Genomic DNA, 22,935 nt, shown 5'->3' with positions numbered 1-22,935 from the left:
CCCTATCCCTCCTCTCTTCTCCAGACCATTTCCGGAGACCTTCTCCCTTACCTCACCTCGCTCATCAACTCATCCCTGACCGCTGGCTACGTCCCTTCCGTCTTCAAGAGAGCGAGAGTTGCACCCCTTCTGAAAAAACCTACACTCGATCCCTCCGATGTCAACAACTACAGACCAGTATCCCTTCTTTCTTTTCTCTCCAAAACTCTTGAACGTGCCGTCCTTGGCCAGCTCTCCCGCTATCTCTCTCAGAATGACCTTCTTGATCCAAATCAGTCAGGTTTCAAGACTAGTCATTCAACTGAGACTGCTCTTCTCTGTATCACGGAGGCGCTCCGCACTGCTAAAGCTAACTCTCTCTCCTCTGCTCTCATCCTTCTAGACCTATCGGCTGCCTTCGATACTGTGAACCATCAGATCCTCCTCTCCACCCTCTCCGAGTTAGGCATCTCCGGCGCGGCCCACGCTTGGATTGCGTCCTACCTGACAGGTCGCTCCTACCAGGTGGCGTGGCGAGAATCCGTCTCCACACCACGTGCTCTCACCACTGGTGTCCCCCAGGGCTCTGTTTTAGGCCCTCTCCTATTCTCGCTATACACCAAGTCACTTGGCTCTGTCATAACCTCACATGGTCTCTCCTATCATTGCTATGCAGACGACACACAATTAATCTTCTCCTTTCCCCTTCTGATGACCAGGTGGCGAATCGCATCTCTGCATGTCTGGCAGACATATCAGTGTGGATGACGGATCACCACCTCAAGCTGAACCTCGGCAAGACGGAGCTGCTCTTCCTCCCGGGAAGGACTGCCCGTTCCATGATCTCGCCATCACGGTTGACAACTCCATTGTGTCCTCCTCCCAGAGCGCTAAGAACCTTGGCGTGATCCTGGACAACACCCTGTCGTTCTCAACTAACATCAAGGCGGTGGCCCGTTCCTGTAGGTTCATGCTCTACAACATCCGCAGAGTACGACCCTGCCTCACACAGGAAGCGGCGCAGGTCCTAATCCAGGCACTTGTCATCTCCCGTCTGGATTACTGCAACTCGCTGTTGGCTGGGCTCCCTGCCTGTGCCATTAAACCCCTACAACTCATCCAGAACGCCGCAGCCCGTCTGGTGTTCAACCTTCCCAAGTTCTCTCACGTCACCCCGCTCCTCCGCTCTCTCCACTGGCTTCCAGTTGAAGCTCGCATCCGCTACAAGACCATGGTGCTTGCCTACGGAGCTGTGAGGGGAACGGCACCTCAGTACCTCCAGGCTCTGATCAGGCCCTACACCCAAACAAGGGCACTGCGTTCATCCACCTCTGGCCTGCTCGCCTCCCTACCATTGAGGAAGTACAGTTCCCGCTCAGCCCAGTCAAAACTGTGCGCTGCTCTGGCCCCCCAATGGTGGAACAAACTCCCTCACGACGCCAGGACAGCGGAGTCAATCACCACCTTCCGGAGACACCTGAAACCCCACCTCTTTAAGGAATACCTAGGATAGGATAAAGTAATCCCTCTCACCCCCCTTAAAAGATTTAGATGCACTACTGTTCCACTGGATGTCATAAGGTGAATGCACCAATTTGTAAGTCGCTCTGGATAAGAGCGTCTGCTAAATGACTTAAATGTAAATGTAAATGTAGTTCTTGTAATCCCTTGTGAGCACCAGAGTGGCTGTGCTGGGGTGTGTGAATGGACTACGGCCTCAGGGGGAAAGGTTCGTCTGGGGTGTAGTTGAGTGTGGCGTCCATGAACATGGCCAGAGTCCCCAGAGTAGTGATGATGACAAACAGCCACAGGAAAAGCCTGTCCACCACGATGGCTATGTACTGCCAGTCTCCTGTCTCCTATAGGGAGGAACACACACAGGCACACACACGCACATACGGACAGAGGGATGTGCGCACACACATGCACGCACTCACACACAAAGAGACATAGAGACATGAAAGCATGTAAGTAATGAAGAAGGAAGCACAGTATGTCTGCAGTGACACGTGGACATCACCAGGGCATGCTGGGAACACTGACTGTGCTCTGGTATGAGAGAATGGAGATTCATTTAATGAGCATGGGGAAGTTTGTGTCTGTGTGTGTGTGTATGTGCATGCTTGCCTGTGTGTATGTGCGTCTGTGCGTGTGTGTGTAGCTCACCGAGTCGGAGCCATCCTGCTTCTTCAGCTGCTCAGCCATGTATGTGACGGCAGCGATGGCTGACTTGAGGTCCGGGGGGAGGATCAGACAGTAGTTGTCACTGTCAAAGAACCTCTGGAGCTGTACTGTACTCTCACTCCTGAGAGGGGGGAGGGGTTAGAAAGGAGGAGAGAGAGAGAGAGGGGTGAGGAAGAGAGAGAGAGAGAGGGGTGAGGAAGAGAGAGAGAGGGGTTAGAAAGGAGGAGAGAGAGAGGGGGAGGAAGAGAGATCAAATCAAATCAAATCAAATCAAATTGTATTTGTCACATACACATGGTTAGCAGATGTTAATGCGAGTGTAGCGAAATGCTTGTGCTTCTAGTTACGACAATGCAGTGATAACCAACAAGTAATCTAACTAACAATTCCAAAACTACTGTCTTATACACAGTGTAAGGGGATAAAGAATATGTACATAAGGATATATGAATGAGTGATGGTACAGAGCAGCATACAGTAGATGGTATCGAGTACAGTATATACATATGAGATGAGAATGTAGACAAAGTAAACAAAGTGGCATAGTTAAAGTGGCTAGTGATACATGTATTACATAAGGATGCAGTCGATGATGTAGAGTACAGTATATACGTATGCATATGAGATGAATAATGTAGGGTAAGTAACATTATATAAGGTAGCATTGTTTAAAGTGGCTAGTGATATATTTACAACATTTCCCATCAATTCCCATTATTAAAGTGGCTGGAGTTGGGTCAGTGTCAATGACAGTGTGTTGGCAGCAGCCACTCAATGTTAGTGGTGGCTGTTTAACAGTCTGATGGCCTTGAGATAGAAGCTGTTTTTCAGTCTCTCGGTCCCAGCTTTGATGCACCTGTACTGACCTCGCCTTCTGGATGATAGCGGGGTGAACAGGCAGTGGTTCGGGTGGTTGAAGTCCTTGATGATCTTTATGCCCTTCCTGTAACATCGGGTGGTGTAGGTGTCCTGGAGGGCAGGTAGTTTGCCCCCGGTGATGCGTTGTGCAGACCTCACTACCCTCTGGAGAGCCTTACGGTTGAGGGCGGAGCAGTTGCCGTACCAGGCGGTGATACAGCCCGCCAGGATGCTCTCGATTGTGCATCTGTAGAAGTTTGTGAGTGCTTTTGGTGACAAGCCGAATTTCTTCAGCCTCCTGAGGTTGAAGAGGCGCTGCCGCGCCTTCTTCACGACGCTGTCAGTGTGAGTGGACCAATTCAGTTTGTCTGTGATGTGTATGCCGAGGAACTTAAAACTTGCTACCCTCTCCACTACTGTTCCATCGATGTGGATAGGGGGGTGTTCCCTCTGCTGTTTCCTGAAGTCCACAATCATCTCCTTAGTTTTGTTGACGTTGAGTGTGAGGTTATTTTCCTGACACCACACTCCGAGGGCCCTCACCTCCTCCCTGTAGGCCGTCTCGTCGTTGTTGGTAATCAAGCCTACCACTGTTGTGTCGTCCGCAAACTTGATGATTGAGTTGGAGGCGTGCGTGGCCACGCAGTCGTGGGTGAACAGGGAGTACAGGAGAGGGCTCAGAACGCACCCTGTGGGGCCCCGTGTTGAGGATCAGCGGGGAGGAGATGTTGTTGCCTACCCTCACCACCTGGGGGCGGCCCGTCAGGAAGTCCAGTACCCAGTTGCACAGGGCGGGGTCGAGACCCAGGGTCTCGAGCTTGATGACGAGCTTGGAGGGTACTATGGTGTTGAATGCCGAGCTGTAGTCGATGAACAGCATTCTCACATAGGTATTCCTCTTGTCCAGGTGGGTTAGTGGCAGTGTGCAGTGTGGTTGAGATTGCATCAGGTAGGGTGGAGTTGATATGGTCTGTGGACCTATTTGGGCGGTAGTCGTTTAGCGTTACCTTAGCTTTCTTGGGAACAGGAGTGGGTCTAGGGTGTCAGGTAGCTGGTGGAGTTGATATGGTCCTTGACGTTTAAATGTCTCTCAAAGCACTTCATGATGACGGAAGTGAGTGCTGGGAGCAAGACATCCTGGGGCGGTAGTCGTTTAGCTCAGTTAGACCCTGCCACATGCCTCTTGTGTCTGAGCCGTTGAATTGAGATTCTACTTTGTCTCTGTACTGACGCTTAGCTTGTTTAATAGCCTCTTGCGGAGGGAATAGCTGCACTGTTTGTATTCGGTCATGTTGCCAGACACCTTGCCCTGATTAAAAGCAGTGGTTCGCGCTTTCAGTTTCACGCGAATGCTGCCATCAATCCACGGTTTCTGGTTAGGGAATGTTTTTATCGTTGCTATGGGAACGACATCTTCAACGCACGTTCTAATGAACTCGCACACCGAATCAGCGTATTCGTCAATATTTTTATCTGACGCAATACGAAACATGTCCCAGTCCACGTGATGGAAGCAGTCTTGGAGTGTGAGTCAGCTTGGTCTGACCAGCGTTGGACAGACCTCAGCGTGGGAGCCTCTTGTTTAAGTTTCTGCCTGTAGGCAGGGATCAACAAAATGGAGTCGTGGTCAGCTTTTCCGAAAGGGGGGCGGGGCAGGGCCTTATATGCGTCGCGGAAGTTAGAGTAACAATGATCCAAGGTTTTACCACCCCTGGTTGCGCAATCGATATGCTGATACAATTTAGGGAGTCTTGTTTTCAGATTAGCTTTGTTAAAATCCCCAGCTACAATGAATGCAGCCTCCGGATAAATGGTTTCCAGTTTGCAAAGAGTTAAATAAAGTTCGTTCAGAGCCATCGATGTGTCTGCTTGGGGGGGGATATATACGGCTGTGTTTATAATCGAAGAGAATTTTCTTGGAAGATAATGCGGTCTACATTTGATTGTGAGGAATTCTAAATCAGGTGAACAGAAGGATTTGAGTTCCTGTATGTTTCCTTCATCACACCATGTCTCGTTAGTCATGAGGCATACGCCCCCGCCACTCTTCTTACCAGAAAGATGTTTGTTTCTGTCGGCGCGATGCGTGGAGAAACCCGTTGGCTGCACCGCCCCGGATAGCGTCTTTCCAGTGAGCCATGTTTCCGTGAAGCAGAGAACGTTGCAGTCTCTGATGTCCCTCTGGAATGCTACCCTTGCTCGGATTTCATCAACCTTGTTGTCAAGAGACTGGACATTGGCAAGAAGAATGCTGGGGAGTGGTGCGCGATGTGCCCTTGTCCTGAGTCTGACCAGAAGACCGCTACGTTTCCCTCTTTTTCGGAGTCGTTTCCTTGGGTCGCTGCATGCGATCCATTCCGTTGTCCTGTTTGTAAGGCAGAACACAGGATCCGCGTCGCGGAAAACATATTCTTGGTCGTACTGATGGTGAGTTGACGCTGATCTTATATTCAGTAGTTCTTCTCGACTGTATGTAATGAAACCTAAGATGACCTGGGGTACTAATGTAAGAAATAACACGTAAAATAACAAAAAACTGCATAGTTTCCTAGGAACGCGAAGCGAGGCGGCCATCTCTGTCGGCGCCGGAAGTAGAGAGAGAGCACAACGGTGTATGAATTTGAAAAGAAACAAACACACACAAACAAATAAATGCTAACAACAAATGTAGTTAATCATGTAGTTAATCAAGTCAGAAGTGCCATATTTCTGTCTGTCTTTTACCATTGAGGGTTCCAGAGGACATACCTATGTGTCAAATAAACTTCATTAGTCATGTGGCATGTGTCCCCTCCTCCAGGTCTCTGAGTGACAGTGACACTCCTGTTACAGAGGTAATTTTGGGACAACGTATTGTGGTGCTGGTATGACATTTACATTGAAGTCATTTACCAGACGCTCTCATCCAGAGCGACTTACAGTAGTGAGTGAATACATTTGAATATGTTTTTAGTACTGGTCCTCCGTGGGAATTGAACCCACAACACTGGCATCATGCTCTACCAACTGAGCTACACGGGACCCCTAAAGGCATTCCTGCCTCACACAGCTGTTCCATAGCAGTATTGTTGTCAGAGAATCCACCCTGAACACTACCTTACATTAGGGTATATCTTTATGTCGGGGCTCGACAGAGGCACTGACTACCACTGGCTACGACTGACTACCACTGGCTACGACTGACTACCACTGGCTACGACTGACTACCACTGGCTACGACTGACTACCACTGGCTACGACTGACTACCACTGTCTGTACCATGGGAAACTATGGTACTTCTAAGATGGCTATTATTTACTGCTATAGCATTTAAGTCATAATTATTTTACATAAACTCTACACTATATTGTCCAACCGCGCAGTGTACAAACCACATCAGAACATAAACCAATTCACATAGAGAACAGACTATGAACATAAAATTGAACATATGAAACTGTATCCCGTTGGTTGACAAAGGATGTGAGCAATATTTTGAATGATATTGAAAGATAAAGCATCTCGGTCAAGGACGTACTGTCACGACTTCCACCGAAGTTGTTCCCTCTCCTTGTTCATGCCGCGTTCGGTGGTCGACGTCACCGGCTTTCTAGCCGCCACCGATCCATGTTTCATTTTTCCTTTTGTTTGGTCTGTTTACACACCTGGTTCCCATCTCATAATTATGTTCCTTATTTAACCCTCTGGGTTCCCTTTCTGTTTTGTGCGTGATTGTCTTTCGTGTATGCCAGTGTGTTGTATTTTGAGTCCTGTTTTGTGCGTGATTGTCTTTCGTGTATGCCAGTGTGTTGTATTTTGAGTCCTGTTTTGTGCGTGATTGTCTTTCATGTATGCCAGTGTGTTGTATTTTGAGTCCTGTTTTGTGCGTGATTGTCTTTCGTGTATGCCAGTGTGTTGTATTTTGAGTCCTGTTTTGTGCGTGATTGTCTTTCGTGTATTCCAGTGTGTTGTATTTTGAGTCCTGTTTTGTCCTTGTTTGGAACGGGATTTTGTTATCAGTATCACTGTCTTCAAGCCCCAGACCAGTGATGGTCTCTGAATATGTAGGTACCACACCGTTCATGTACAGTTGGTATAAAGATAATTATCTGTATAACTTGAGGCACAAGTTCCTGGAACTTTCAATAAATTCCTTGGTTTTCCAGAAATTCTGTTTATTTTCCCGGGAATCTTCCAAACATGATTTTGGGAAAACCAGGGAATTAATTTTGCAACCTTAAGGCATATGTCATGCCAGTTGTGGCTGGTGGAACTTTGCGGGGGACGGGCTCATTCATTCTAGTCCACCAATTATTATGAGCCGTCCACTCCTCACCAGCCTCCACTGTGTCTCGTTCACATGACGTTCTTTCTTTGGGACTGTTTTATAGTCACATGGCCGCCGAGAGATGTGTTTGTTCATTAGCCAGGAACAGGGCTATTCAGTATCAGTTATCACCTCTTCAGGGAGGCCAGACTGGCACCAGGACATCATAACCTTCTGGCACCACAGAGACTATGTGTCATAGTGTGCGTTTGTTTGTGAGTTTGTGTGTGTGTGGGAGAGAGTGTGTGTGACACTGGCTCCATCTGTCTGTGGTAATGAATAGAAGCCCTGGAATGTTGCTGGCACGCAACAGGCAGCACGGAGCATAGCTAGACCCTGAGCTGTGAAGTCACACACACACACACACACACACACACACACACACACACACACACACACACACACACACACACACACACACACACACACACACACACACACACACACACACACACACACACTTAAACTCAGTGTGAAGGGCAACACCTGGTCTCTAACTAGCTCTGTGACAGCAGAGAGAGAGCGTTGAATCACTACACACTCCGAGGGAACAGTTGAGTTGACACTGGCGCCATTGTCCCCAATCGCCTTGAAGCAGAGCCATCTTCTAGATAGAGTAACATCTCCATCCCTCCATCCCTCGCTCCACATCAAAACCCACAAAATCACTCAACACCTCTCCCTATACTCCACACTCATCTACCAGCCACACTTCTCTCCCCTCCATCCAACCGACTGCCACATCCCTCTCTTTCGGGATTACCCCTAATGCCCAAACCAAACAGAGGCTTATGCCCTGGCGACTGTGGATGGGGGTCTGAGGCTTAGCAGGCCTGAATATGATGCCTTTGGCCTGGGATGAGTAGTGTCCACCAGCCCTGGAGATCCATGGGTCTCTGGGTGTTTACGAGCCCCACTCTGGGATGGTGAGACTAGGGTGGCACTCACAGACTACTGAGGGGCCAAATGAATCTGTCAGATATTTATCATCACTGAGTGAGATGTGGACAGTATAGCGGAAAGTATAGTCGGAACTACTGTATTTAGAGGAGGCTATCTATGGAGAGCATAATAGAGCCCATGGATAGTATAGTATAGTATAGTATAGTATAGTATAGTATAGTATAGTATAGTATAGACTATGAAGAGCATAGTAGAGTATAGTAGAGGCCACGGAGAGTATCATAGAGTATAGTATAGTATAGGCTATGGAAGAGTAGAGTATGGTAGAGGCCATGGTGAATATAGTAGAGTATAGCATAGTAGAGGGTATGGAGATTATATTAGAGGTCATGGAGAGTATAGTAGAGGCCATGGAGAGTATAGTATAATATAGTAGAGTAGAGTAGAGTTTAGTAGAGGCTATTAAGAGTATAGTAGAGTATAGCAGAGGCCACGGAGAGTATAGTAGAGTATAGTAGAGGGCATGGAGAGTATAGTCTAGTATATGACATGAAGAGTATAGTGTAGTAGAGTATAGTAGAGATCATGGATAGTATAGTAGAGGCCATGGAGATTACAGTAGAGTATAGTAGAGGGCACGGAGAGTATAGTATAGTATAGGGCATGTAGAGTATAGTATAGTAGAGTAGAGGCCATGGAGACTATAGTAGAGTATAGTAGAGGCCATGGAGGGTAAAGTAGAGGCAATGGAGAGTATAGTATGGTGGAGTATAGTAGAATAGAGTATAGTATAGTAGAGGCTATGTGGAGGAAAGTAGAGCACAGTTGAGGCTTTAGAGTATAGTTTAGTATAGTAGAGGCTATGAGTATAGGAGGAACATTACCTACTGTTCTAGACTATTGGGATGGTGTAGAGTATAGTAGAGTATATTAGAGGGTATAGAGGTGGGAGGAATAGGAATTAGGTTCCCAGACTAAAGCAGATTATGATGATATAGCACATATAGACAGACATCTATTAAGAAGCCTAAAGAAGATGATACTACTGCCAAGCCTGGGCACACAATGTACCTAACTATAATATAGCTGGCACAGGAGAAAAAGGCATTTATACTTTGCCTCAGGATAGTGCTGAAAAGAAGATTCATGCTTTGGCTAGCTTGTATTCAGTCGAATAGAAATCTCTTCACCAACAAATCTTTGTAGCCAAGATGACTGTCTCAAACCGAAAGCAACTAGCTGTGATCTACTGGTGAATCCCTGGTCTGCGTGTGTTAGTTGATACCTTACCTGCCTCTCCAGGGTAGGACCAGTTCAGGGTTGATCTTCCTGAAGAAGTACTCTCCCCCCGGCCTGCGTCCGTCGATGCTCTGGAGGGGCGTATCATCACTAGGCTCCTCCTCCAAAGGCTCCTCTGGGTGGGGCCTCTGCATGCCCAGGTACTTCGGCAGGAAGTGGATGAACACCTGGATGAGAGGTCAAACGTCAAGGTTTTAGCAGGAAGTAGCAAATATATGTCCCCTTGGCATTGAACCAGCGCAGAAGCAGGAAATTGCATAGAGATGTATTGCAAAGATAATGAAGAAGAAGATCCTAGAGTCTATATCTCATATAGACTACACCATCCATAGCACCGCCACGTAGGCTACAGCTCACCTTGCGCACCCAAGGGGGCATAATGTGTGTGTAGGGGGTCCGATGGTGCAAGTTGAGGACCACCACACTGAGGATGACTGAGAAGGTGACCAGGATCATGGTGAACATGACATAGTTAACAATAAGAGGGATGGCCAGGGAGGTCTCGGGGACCTTGTCAGCCAGCAGCAGCATGAACACAGTGAGAGCGATGAGGACAGAGATAGACAGGGTCATCTTCTCACCTGGGAGAGAGAGGGAAACACAGGGCTAAAACATGGCGGCTATGTATCTACTGCAGTTGTCTGGCAAGTGATAAAGACTGGGCTTAAACATTATGAACCACCTAATGACAAATATTGCTTCTTTTACAACTGCGGACCACATTAAGTTGGTTCATGGGCCACTTCTGGCCAGCAGGCTGCCAGTTTGAGACACCTGTTCTAAGAAATGTAAATAAACCCCCAAGAAGTATAAACAGACTACATAAACATCGTACCCAGAGCACAACATATATTCTTATGAATACTTCCTTGATGTGTAATCAACAATGGCAAGCTACCCATCTCAATTTATCATTGAGATGGAAAGAGGGCACACATCCTATCTTTGTGCTAAGTGTGCCCTCTATCCGGTTCTACGCAAGTTACACATGCCAATGAGACATAATGTGCATATGTGGCAGGTGACATGCGCCAGGTGGTAGATAGAAGACAAAGATGGCCAGGACCATGGTGAGGATGCAGGGGACTGACATGCGCCAGGTGGTAGATAGAAGACAAAGATGGCCAGGACCATGGTGAGGATGCAGGGCACGATGATGTTAACGACGTAGAAGAGAGGCTTCCTCTCGATGATGAGATAGAAGGTGATGTCTTCATACAGGTCCTCGGGGTTCACGTTCTTTCTGCTGGGCTTATGGCAGATCGCCCACTCCCCGTTCTCTGTGGAAAGGGAAAGGGAGATGAAGGGCAGAGGGGAAATGGGGAAAGGGGGAAGGCAGTGGGAGGAGTGGAGAGGTGTATGAGGGGAGAAAAGAGAAGAGCAGAGAAGAGAAAAGAAGAGGAGGTAAGAAAAGAGAGGCCAGAAGAGAGAAGAGAAGAGAAGAGAGAGGACTCTAACCAGTGAAGGTGTTCTCATCTATGATAATCTCATGTATCTCCTCTCCTTTCTCATCCAGGGCGTACTGCAGGTCCACCTCTGATGAGTCGTAGGTGTAGGAGCGGAACACCATGGTGCAGTTCTGCCAGTCAAACGGAAAGTATGCCACCTATAGGCAAAGAAGGTTATTACAGAGTAGGAGTGCTGATCTAGGGACCTGGTCCTAGTGGCCCTGGTTCGTTACCTCTATTGGTTAATAATAATATAATCATTTATTGATAATGTACCTCTATAGGGCAGCTGCTGCGGTAGATAGCAGGAGGCAGCCAGTTGACTGTCCCATCACTGTAGACCAGCACGTTGACATACAGAGCCACGTCAAACTGACCATCATTACTGTGTGGATAAGGAGGTTCACATAAAGGACAATCAGGAGTCATGTGATGCATATTTTATTAATCTAACCTTAATTTAGAAAGGGGATTCCGATTGAGACCAAGGTCTCCTTTTCAAGGGAGCCCTGCATCGTTGCTTTGTCATTGTGGGGTGTTGAGGGTAGATTGATAAAAACATTATATATATATTAGAATAAGGCTGTAACGTAACAAAATGTGGAAACAGTGAAGGGGTCTGAATAGTTTCAAATGCACTGTAAATTAATAAAAAATGAAAAGCTGAAATGTCTTGAGTCAATAAGTATTCAACCCTTTTGAATGGCAAGACTAAATGCTGTATTTTCATGAGTAAAACTTTGCCTAACAAGTCACATAATGAGTTGCATGGACTCACTCTGTGATGCAACACACACATCACTGAGTACCAATCTTTACATTTTCAAGCATGGTGGTGGCTGCAACATTTTATGAGTTTGCTTGTGAGTTTTTTTGTATAAAAATGAGCAGAATAGAGCTAAGCACAGGCAAAATCCTAGAGGGAAACCTGGTTCAGTCTGCTTTCCACCAGACACTGAAGGTTCCTGAGTTACCTATTTACAGCGTTGACTTAAATTCTCTTGAAAATGTATGGCAAGACTTGAAAATGTCTGTCTAGTAATGATCAAAAACCAACTTGACAGACCTTGAAGAATTTTCTATAGAATAATGTGCAAATATTGTACAATCTAGGTGTGCAAATATCTCAGAGACTTACCCAGAAAGACTCACATCTGTAATTGCTGCCAAAGGTGATTCTAACATGTATTGACTCAGGGGGTTGAATACTTACGCAATCAAGCAATTCTTCTTATTATTATTATTTTTTTTTACAAATGTTCACATTTTTCTTCCACTTTGACATTACAGAGTATTTTTTGTAGATCGTTGGCAAAAAAATGACAATTACATCAATTTTAATCCCACTTTGTCACACACAACAAAGTGTGGAAAAGTCTAGGGGTGTGAAGTAGTTCAAAACAACACAGTAGCTTACTTCAGAACAACACTGTATAACTCAAGAAGAGCTATGGGAGGCCCCCAACCATTTTCTTCTTCATATTTAGTTCAAGTGTAATTAACACACTGCTTAGCATATTTGTATGTTTTGTGCAATACACATGATTTCCAGTGTACTACTTATACTTTGTGTATAGGTTGATGGTCACTAGACTGTTCACTGATTGTTAAGGATGGTTCTCAAATCGTTTGATAGTGATTGACGTTAGAGCTACTGAAGTTTCAATGACAAACTGATTAGTATTCCATTGATGACATTATGAACACTGTGTGATTCTGTAGCAGCTGGCAAAGTCACTGTCTTTTGTTTTGACTTCATACAAGCCTCTTGGCAGATGTTTAGAGAACGTTTGGTACTGTCTGATTAGAATATAAAGGGCCTGTTTCCAAGAGGCCCGTAAGACAATTGTTTTGCTTCTGCTCTAGAGGTGTGCTCACTGAATTCTTGTATTAAATCGGATAGATTTTTGATTGATATCATCGACTGCTCTCCTTTTGGTTCACCTGAAAAATCCCTTTACACCAGCATTACCCACAACAATTGAGAGGTAGAGCCTACATGCAATGTGTTTAAATGATCACAGTGTTACGTGGATTGATAGTTTTTTTTGTGCCATTGGAAAACAACTCTTAATTCAAATGTTCTACTTAAGTAAAAGGCAACCCTGTCACTTGGTTTGCAACTGAGCTGAGAGATGGGGCTGAAGGAATTCAATCGTGCTCAAAATCATAGATGGAGATATGGATGCAAGGACTGGCAGTCCACAAGATCATCATGATAGTTATAACATCATATTTTGAAGCTTTTAATAATTGAAGATTCCTGTTACTGTATGTGGAAGATATCTGCATTAGGCAATTGCATTGTTTCAAAAGAAGGCATGGATTTCCTCCTGCACTTGGACAAACTCGTATTCTATAGCTGAAAATATAGTCCATGGATTGCCATACCTGGAAATGTCAGCCTTTGACTCAACCTGTCACCATCTAAATGTATTCGTTGGGTACTGTATTTCTTAATAGTTGAGGTAGGTGGAATCCAAACAATGAGTGTTGAGGCATACTACATCCATTACAGGGAGAGTTGAATTTTCTTATTTTCGACTTTCCTAAAGGGTTGTTTTTGCTGTAGACGAGTCACGAGAGACCCGGTAGCACTGATAACACTAGAAAACTGTCTCATTGCTTGGTAGAAGCTGTTTGTAGATCACTGCTAACTGTTCCACTCACTCTTCAACAGCTTTTTCTAGTGACATTGATCAGAATGTCACAGACCCAATAGATGACTTCTGGGTTTGGGCCCAGTCTCAAAGGCAAAATCTTCATAATGTCTCCCATCATTGAGTCCTGGGAAGAGGAGGGCCGCAAGGACAACACCATCCTGATTCTGTTCATCTCACTGTTAAAGGTGGGCCTGGACTGTCTGATCCTGTCCATCTGCCTGTGCCGGCTTCACACCTCCTTCATGGGCGGCTGTGGCCTCTGAGTCTTCCTGGTCGGCATGGTGTTTGGCATGCGCCATGGCGGTTGTGTGGTTCCTCGGACCTGCCTGCTCCCCAGTGTACAAGTGCTTCCTCTTGGAGCATGCCTCGGACGTGTTCAACGAGCTGCCTCTGCCCATGCTAGCCCTGGGGCTGCTGGACTATGCCTCTGAGCCACGCTACGCCGGGTGCCACACCGCCCCCTGTAGAGCCCTGTGGAACTGCGCCCTGACGCTGCTGGTGTGGGTGCTGCCCGGCGTGCGCTCCTGCTGCTCAGCTGTCAGCAATCTCATAGAAGTCGAATACGAGGGAGGGAAGAACCCTTTAGTGTGCGTGGTGCAGTAGTCTGTAATAGTGGGGCATTTCTTGGTGGGGATCTGCATAGGCATTTCCTGTGTGCTGCTGCCCCACTACAAACAGCTGTCCTTATGGCTGGAGGAGGCCAACAGGCTGACAGAGCAGTGGGACGACGTCTATCCAACACTGCAGAGCAACTTGAGCTTCAGGTATGCCCAAGTTAGGGCAGCTAGGGGCCAACGAGGACGAGGAGAATGCATCCTTTACGTCAGTCTGACTTGGCTTCAGAAAAACGTGAGCATCTTACCTGGTCATGTGCATCATCTGTGAGTTCTTGGGCCTAGTGGTCCCAGCATACATCGGCGTTAACCTCCTGCGGTTTGAGTGCGCCAACAGCTTATTGGTGGGGCTGGCTCAAGAGCGACTGGCTGGGGCCATACAGCTATTTCCCTGATGGCATCTGCCTGTTGCAGGTTTTACTGGCACTTAAGTAGATGAGCCGTTACAGACTATGAGAAGCATGGACAGAAACGCATTCCGGCATTTACAGTTGAAGTTGGAAGCTCACATACACTTAGGTTGGAGTCATTAAACTTGTTTTTCAACCACTCCACAAATGTCTTGTTATCAAACTATAGTTTTGGCAAGTTGGTTAAGACATCTACTTTGTGCATGACACAAGTCATTTTTCCAACAATTGTTTAAAGACAGATTATTTCACTTATAATTCACTGTATCACAATTCCAGTGAGTCAGAAGTTTACATACACTAAGTTGACTGTCCCTTTAAACAGCTTGAAACATTCCAGAAAATGATGTCGTGGGGGCGCTTTGCTGCAGGAGGGACTGGTGCACTTCACAAAATAGATGGCATCACGAGGAGGGGAAATTATTTGGATATATTGAAGCAACATCTCAAGACATCAGTGAAGAAGTTAAAGCTTGGTCGCAAATGGGTCTTCCAAATGGACAATGACCCCAAGCATACTTCCAAAGTTGTGGTAAAATGGCTTAAGGACAACAAAGTCAAGGTATTGGAGTGGCCATCACAAAGCCCTAACCTCAATTCTTTCGAACATTTGTGGGCAGAACTGACTCAGTTACACCAGCTCTGTCAGGAGGAATGGGCCACAATTCACACAACTTATTGTCGGAATCTTGTGGGAGGCTACCCGAAACGTTTGAATCAAGTTAAACAATTTAAAGACAATGCTACCAAATACTAATTGAGTATATGTAAACTTCTGACTCACGGGGAATGTGATGAAAGAAATAAAAGATTAAATAATCATTCTTTCTACTATTATTCTGACATTTCACATTCTTAAAATAAAGCGGTGATCCTAATTGACCTAAGACAGGGAAATTTGACTAGGATTAAATGTCAGGAATTGAGAAAAACGGAGTTTAAATGTATTTGGCTAAGGTGTGTAAATATCCCACTTCAACTGTAGCTAATTCAAAACACTGTAGGCTTCTCTTAACAACACTGTAGCGTACATAACTCAAGAAGAGATAAATGCATATCCCGTGAAACTGATTTAGATCAAATGGTTGATGTGCAGATAACACATGAACGCTTCACCTGTAAAACGTAACAAATGATCATTCACGATTGACAGTAAGAAATGTGAAAGGAGGGTGACCACAAACAATTGTGCGTAAAGTATAGGTAAAGACAAACATTTGCAGGTTGTTTTTCAGCTCTGGGGAAAAGCAATGTGGGGTGCGGGACAGGGCCAAAAGAAAAAGTCCCAAGTTTTAGGCACATCTAAGGAGTGCAGAGTTTTTCCTGTTCAGTGTCACATGGTCAGGAAAAACTCTTGGTTATGGAACATGGATGGCTGTTCTCTGCTATTCCAACCTCTTGGTGATGGAACCTGGATGGTGTTCTCTGCAATTCTAAACAATTGGTGATGGAACATGGATGATGTTCTCTGCTATTCCAACCTCTTGGGGATGGAACCTGGATGGTGTTCTCTGCAATTCTAAACTATTGGTGATGGAACATGGATAATGTTTTCTGCTATTCTTGTATCACCCGTGATACCAGTCAGTATTCAACGTCCATGTCTGAGGACGTTGGGAGATGACATGGAAACATTCCACTAGGGGCAACAGTGAGCTCTGTTACCTTCAAGTAGGTTTTGGTTTTGTTACGGCGTTGTGGACAGGGATGGCAGAGGGTTGTGAACATCTGCCTCTGAGTCCAAATGTTGCAAGTTTAAATCCAGTGATGAAGCATTTATTTTTTATTTTTGTATTAAGCACATCCCAAACCTTAACCCTTACCTTAACCATTCAGAGTTAATGCCTAACCTTAAGGTTTTGGAATTAATGCCTACATTTAACCATAACCTTAAAAATGTTGAGTTAATTCGTAAACTTGACTTTAAACACTCAACTTTGAAATTTGACATTCTGAAGTGAGACTGTGAGAGCTGGTTGGATGGAACATGGATGGTGTTCTCTGCTATTCCAAACTCTTGGTGATGGAACGTGGATGGTGTCTCTGCTATTCTAAACTCTTGGTCATGGAACATGAATGGTGTTCTATGCTATTCTATTTTGGAGTAGGACAGGAGTCTCACTTGTTGATGAGGTAGATGTCTGGCCGCCACACCTTGTTGGGAGGAATCCTGAGGACATCTATATTATCGTAATCCTCTGGATTCCATGATAATCTGTAGTCAGTCCACGCCTAGAGAGAGAGGGAGGGAGAGAGGGTGCGTTAAAGAGAGAGAGAGAGAGAGAGAGAGAGAGAGAGAGAGAGAGAGAGAAAGAGAGAGAAAGAGAGAGAGAGAGGAGCAGCAAAAGAGATACAGTCACAATGTGAGGAGGAGATAAAACGAAAGGACAGAATGGGAACAGAGAATCATTACTGCTTTTGTCTGGTGTTGCTGTCATTTATAACGTGGCTGAGGCAGTCTCATTGACATACACACACACTGCACTGTCACACACACTCAGGCCCGCTCCAATAACAATTAGCACCGCAGACCGAGGGAGCGAGGGAAGAAGAGACGGGCGAAAAATGAAAAGAAAGAAAGAGAGAGATGGAGTGAGAGAGCGAAAGAGCAAGGCTGCATGCGTGAGGGATAAAGAAATGAATCATTTTCCATTATAAAAAGTGACAAGTCCCATTTTTGAAAGAGAGGAGTAACGTGGAGATGAGAAGAGAGGGGGGATTAGCGGAGAGATGATGAAGATAAATGCTTGACGCTCACCATATTCATGAACACATTGGTTGTCATCTCCTCGTTCTTCTCGTTCTGCCCAGAGAGATCGAGACATTAAGCTGGGGGTGAGTCTCATTCTGCCCAGAGACAGAAACATTAAGCTGGGGGTGAGTCTCATTCTGCCCAGAGACAGAGACATTACGCTGGGGGTGAGTCTCATTCTGCCCAGAGACAGAGACATTAAGCTGGGGGTGAGTCTCATTCTGCCCAGAGACAGAGACATTACGCTGGGGGTGAGTCTCATTCTGCCCAGAGACAGAGACATTAAGCTGGGGGTGAGTCTCATTCTGCCCAGAGACAGAAACATTAAGCTGGGGGTGAGTTTCATTCTGCCCAGAGACAGAGACATTACGCTGGGGGTGAGTTTCATTCTGCCCAGAGAGATAGAGACATTACGCTGGGGGTGAGTCTCATTCTGCCCAGAGACAGAGACATTACGCTGGGGGTGAGTCTCATACTGCCCAGAGACAGAGACATTACGCTGGGGGTGAGTCTCATACTGCCCAGAGACAGAGACATTACGCTGGGGGTGAGTCTCATTCTGCCCAGAGACAGATACATTAAGCTGGGGGTGAGTTTCATTCTGCCCAGAGAGATAGAGACATTACGCTGGGGATGAGTTTCATTCTGCCCAGAGAGATAGAGACATTAAGCTGGGGATGAGTTTCATTCTGCCCAGAGAGATAGAGACATTAAGCTGGGGGTGAGTCTTGTCATGCATGGCAGCCCGCTATACTCAATCCTGTCCTAGGAAAGCATAATTGGCTATGCATGATTGGAGGCTCTATGTCACTGAGAGAGGGCTGGCTGGCAGGATAGTTGGCAGTGCCAAGTGTGTCTGTGTGTGTGTGTCCTCAAGAGCAAGTTTGTATTTGTTTCTTTGTGACTATGTATGAATTGTTTGAGTGGTTATGTGTGTGTGTCTGTGTGTGTGTGTTTATTTGTGTTATCGTGTGTGTGTGTGTGTGTTTATATGTGTGTTCCATGTGCGTGTCTGTGTCGTACCAGGCTGACGAGCTGGGAGAGGGTCATCCCCACTCGGACCTGGACTTTCTCCTCCCATTGTTTAGCTGGCCGGACCTTCAGGTTGTAGTTCTGGAAGATCTTCTGGTGAAGCAGCCTCTCTGACTCTGACGCACCTGGAGAAAGATAGAGAAAGAGGGAAAGATGGAGAGAGAGATTGAGGGAGAGAGGTGGAGAGAAAGAGGGAGAGAAAAATAGAGAGAGGGAGAGAGGGAGGCAGAGAGAGCAAGAGATGAGAGATACCGAGAGCGAGAGAGCGAGAGAGAGATGGAAATAGAGAGAGGGAAAGAGCGAAAGATATGGAATGAGAAGGGAACAAAAGGGAACAAGAGGAGAGAGAGAGGCTGAGGGTAAGGAAGTAAGGAGCAGGTGGATGTAAAATGGGCAGCAAAGGGGATCTGTACTGCAATCGATATCCACTATTGCACCACAAGTTCAAAGAAATATCTGGAACAGTGGCAAAATATGAGATCAAAATAGATTCTAAACAGAATGATCACACAATGGAGTGTTAATGAGCTTCGTTAAATGTTCCATTTGATCCCTGATGAAGGAACACTTTACTTTGATCTTTCATTCTTTCAATGTGGACTTCTGGGGCTGTAATTGTCAAGCTTCTTAGAAAACATCTAGGATCGGCTCCCTCCTGTCCATGTAATCTTATTCATCAGAGCTCGTACTCTAAGACGCTCAGTAAATATGAGCACTGATTTATATTTTTGCTTCCATCAAACAGTAATATTCTACTAATCTACCAAACTATGTACTTCTCTCTTTAACTCTCTTTCCATATGTCTATCTCTCTATTTCTATTGCCCCTCTGTCTCTTTATATCTCTCTACCCTTCTCTCTCTTTTCGACAGGTCATTAACTGCCTCATTCCCTGTCCTCTATCACAGTCTGGATGCCTCTCTCTCTCTCTCTCTCCGCATGTCTCGCTCTCCCTTTTTGCCTTTCCATCACTCCATTTCCTTCTCTCTTTATCTCCCTTTCCTTCTCCTTCCCTCTCTCTTTCACTTTCTCTAGCTCCCTTTCCCTCCCTCCCTCTCTCTCTTCCCCCCTTCTCTCCTCCCCCTTCTCCCTCTCTCTCTTTGGAGGAAATCATAAAATCCCTGATCCCTTCATACCTCTCCTGCCTGGTTTCCTTCCCCAGAGAGAGAGAGAGAGGAGGGGCACATACAATGACACTACACCACCACAGTAGGCACCCAGGGGAGACAATGGCCTAGAGGTCACCAGCTAGCATGGGGGGATGTTTGAGAGGTGAGGCATTGGCCTAGAGATCACCAGCTAGCATGGGGGGATGTTTGAGAGGGGAGACAATGGCCTAGAGGTCACCAGCTAGCATGGGGGGACGTTTGAGAGGGGAGACAATGGCCTAGAGGTCACCAGCTAGCATGGGAGATGTTTGAGAGGGGAGACAATGGCCTAGAGGTCACCAGCTAGCATGGGGGATGTTTGAGAGGTGAGGTATTGGCCTAGAGGTCACCAGCTAGCATGGGGGGATGTTTGAGAGGGGAGACAATGGCCTAGAGGTCACCAGCTAGCATGGGGGATGTTTGCTTGCAACATCCCCCATGAGTGGTACTAGAGTGGTACTGTTATTAGGTTGCTAATAAAGTAATGACAATGACATACTGTAATGACATTTTTACCCGTCTTTTTAAAGAGATGTCATTTATGACTTACACATACCATGGGTTTCTTCAGTCGCTTAACACACAACCTCAACCTCAATGAGGACAACCTCAGATGCAAACAAATATATGCCCATGCCATGCATTGCACACACACACACACACACACACACACACACACACACACACACACACACACACACACACACACACACACACACACACACACACACACACACACACACACACACACACACACACACACACACACACAATTATGGGCCGTCCTCGCCTCCACTGACACGCACACAAACTTTCCTTACCAGTGAGAGTGAGGCAGAGGCAAGCAGACACCACCCACAGGAAAAGGTTCATCCTCTCTCCCATCTTCATCCACATAGTCATCCTCAAAACACCTCAGACCACAAGGACCCACAATGTCTAGCCCCTTCCCCTGGCAACCAACAAACCCACCAAACTGTATCGTAGGGGCGTACCAACCTTACCCACCAACTGTACCCACTATTCCAATCGGTGGGCACTCTAACCACCTTTAACAGGAATCTGGATAGTCCAACGAAGTCGCTAATCGTTAACACACGTCCCCACACACGCATCCAGGTCCAGAGCATTAAACAGGCCAACACAGCCGCTACACCACCATTTAGCTATGCCAACCTTACAGGCAGAGTCCTGCTTGTGCGAGTGAACAGTTTCTCTCTCTCTCTCTCTCTCTCTCTCTCTCTCTCTCTCTCTCTCTCTCTCTCCTCTTTTCTTTTTGGGTGGGAGTCGTCTGCCTGGGGACGCTCTCACCTGATTGGCCGGTGGTGCTGGGAGTGACAGGAGGGAGGAGTTTGTTATGGACTATGAAAGCCTCCGTAGTCAGACACCTGTTGGTGAGGTTTTGGCCGGGGGGGTATGGGTCATGACAATAGGTATATTTTTGGGGAGAACAACGGGGTGATGTTCAGATGATCCCCCCCATTTGTTCTTCCCAAAAATATACCTATTGTCATGACCCCACATCAGGTCACACTGTGCTTTTGGTGGAAACCTCATTGTACATGCTGCTATTTCCCTGGTTTGACTTCCTGACAGGTCGCCAAATTGCGTGCTACCCTCTAATGTCTCTCTCTCTTTCACTTCATCAATGTATCGCTGTCTAGCCATCTGTGTCTTTTTAGTTAGACTGTATGTTGCCCTCTCTCACTCTCTCTCTGTGTCTCTGTCCTTTGATGGAATGGCATTCCAAGCTCTGCCCAGTGTATGATATGTGGAGCATTGGAAAGACTGGGGGAACTCCAGCTCAGACATGAACCAACCATAAAACACCACAGCCAGTCCTGTCCAGAGTCCAACACCTGGTCAACACACTCAAACATCACACCACTATCACTATCCTGATTCACTGCGCGCATGCACGCACACACGGAAAATGGCGGACGGAAGACAGGGTGGTGCGGCAGGTGCCGCTTCTCATTCGAATGCTGTAATTTTATCTAAACCATCAGGTGTACGCCGACCCCAGCTAAGTAACTCATACAAAGAGTTAAAGCGCAATTATGTGTTTTATCTCCAGTACTCTGCCATGATTGTCAGTTATGTAGCTGCTCTACTGATAATCTCAGTGCGTCCTTGCTGGGATGACACAATCAGTCTACTACCGGAGAATATCAACACCAAACACATTGGTTCACCGTTCCACGGGAGAGGACAGTACACAGCATACCATAATGTTCTGAATAATGGCCAAGTCTACCTCGCTCCTTATTCTACTGAACCGCTTAGGCGTAACAAACACAAGTCCAACATTTATCGGAAACTGTTAAACTACCTGTTCACTACCCTCCTGCTCTCCAGGGATGTACAACTCAATCCTGGGCCCAATATCACCGAGCCAGTGATAGCACCGGAGTGGAGAGCGGTGGAAGGCCTCTTCCACTGGTCTCGCCGCTGTGGAGTTGGGTGAGTGCTATGGTCCTGTGGTTTCTCCCGACTCACCCGGCTCCAGGATAGATTTTGACTCTTCAAACATACCAGAGTCGCTATATGCGATCCCTGACTCTGCTTCTGGTACGCAAGCTATTTTAATTAGTTCCCCGCATCCAGTGCAGGCGGGAGGGATTGTTAATTGCGCTACCGAACTGCCCCTAATCAAAACGAAACAAAACGGCCTAAACCCAGCCGTCAGAAAACACAGAAAATGTAACTTTTTTCAATGTGTCAATCACTCTCGAGTCATCTGGGACCCACGAGCTAAGCCCAAGGGACTACTAGGGGGGCACTTGAACATTCGTAGTGTCATTCCAAAAAGTGATCAAATTCAACATCTACTCACAGACTCCAACCTTGACTTTCTCTGCCTCTCAGAGACATGGCTCCATAAACACTCTCCATATGCTGCTTTGATTGTGCCTGGCTACAATGTTTTCAGGAGAGACAGGATTGAAGGAAGAGGAGGGGGTGTGATGATTTACATTAAAGAACATATCCGATGTAAACAAATTGAGTGGTCATGGGATAATGAACTAGAATGTATCGGCCTGAACGTTACACTGTCTCCCCAAATGTCTTTTACCCTCATTGGAATGTATAGGCCACCTTCCACCAAAAGTGTGTTTTTTGATCAGTTTAATGTGATTTTGGGAAAGAGGTCATCTTAATGGGAGATTTTAACATTAATTATGAAGACAAGTGTTGTAGGAAAACCCTCAAATGGATCACTAATACCTTTGACCTTACACAGCTAGTTAAAGGGCCAACCAGGGTGACTTGTTGCTCTAAAACACAGATTGATTTGGTGTTCAGTAATAAACCAGAGAGAGTGACTAAATCATTCA

At 46.3% G+C, this 22,935-nt stretch overlaps 1 protein-coding gene and 1 pseudogene across 1 annotated transcript; one reads left to right on the top strand and one right to left on the bottom strand.

The window, feature by feature from the left end:
- Positions 1-1,242: 1,242 nt before the first annotated feature.
- Positions 1,243-20,805, bottom strand: LOC115116117 (acetylcholine receptor subunit beta-like). Its single transcript, XM_029644607.2, has 11 exons — positions 20,419-20,805; positions 18,441-18,574; positions 17,424-17,468; positions 16,788-16,897; positions 11,255-11,363; positions 10,989-11,136; positions 10,622-10,810; positions 9,888-10,111; positions 9,522-9,697; positions 2,146-2,284; positions 1,243-1,838 (listed from the first exon to the last, which is right to left on the bottom strand). Exons 1-11 carry the CDS (start codon positions 20,498-20,500, stop codon positions 1,689-1,691), a joined length of 1,506 nt encoding a protein of 501 aa, XP_029500467.1. The 5' UTR covers positions 20,501-20,805; the 3' UTR covers positions 1,243-1,688.
- LOC135574304 (uncharacterized) lies at positions 13,746-14,694 on the top strand (annotated as a pseudogene).
- Positions 20,806-22,935: the final 2,130 nt, after the last annotated feature.

The sequence above is a fragment of the Oncorhynchus nerka genome, linkage group LG12, assembly GCF_034236695.1.
Source record: "Oncorhynchus nerka isolate Pitt River linkage group LG12, Oner_Uvic_2.0, whole genome shotgun sequence".
NCBI lineage: Eukaryota > Metazoa > Chordata > Actinopteri > Salmoniformes > Salmonidae > Oncorhynchus > Oncorhynchus nerka.
This window is presented reverse-complemented; position numbering and strand designations above follow the sequence as displayed.

Coding starts and splice junctions, on each gene's coding strand:
- LOC115116117 (XM_029644607.2), bottom strand. CDS start 20,500: ATGACTATGTGGATGAAGATGGGAGAGAGGATGAACCTTTTCCTGTGG. Junction 18,575..20,418: donor CCTCTGCCTCACTCTCACTG/GTAAGGAAAGTT, acceptor ATCTTTCTCCAG/GTGCGTCAGAGTCAGAGAGG. Junction 11,364..16,787: donor GACATCTACCTCATCAACAA/GTGAGACTCCTG, acceptor TTATCCACACAG/TAATGATGGTCAGTTTGACG.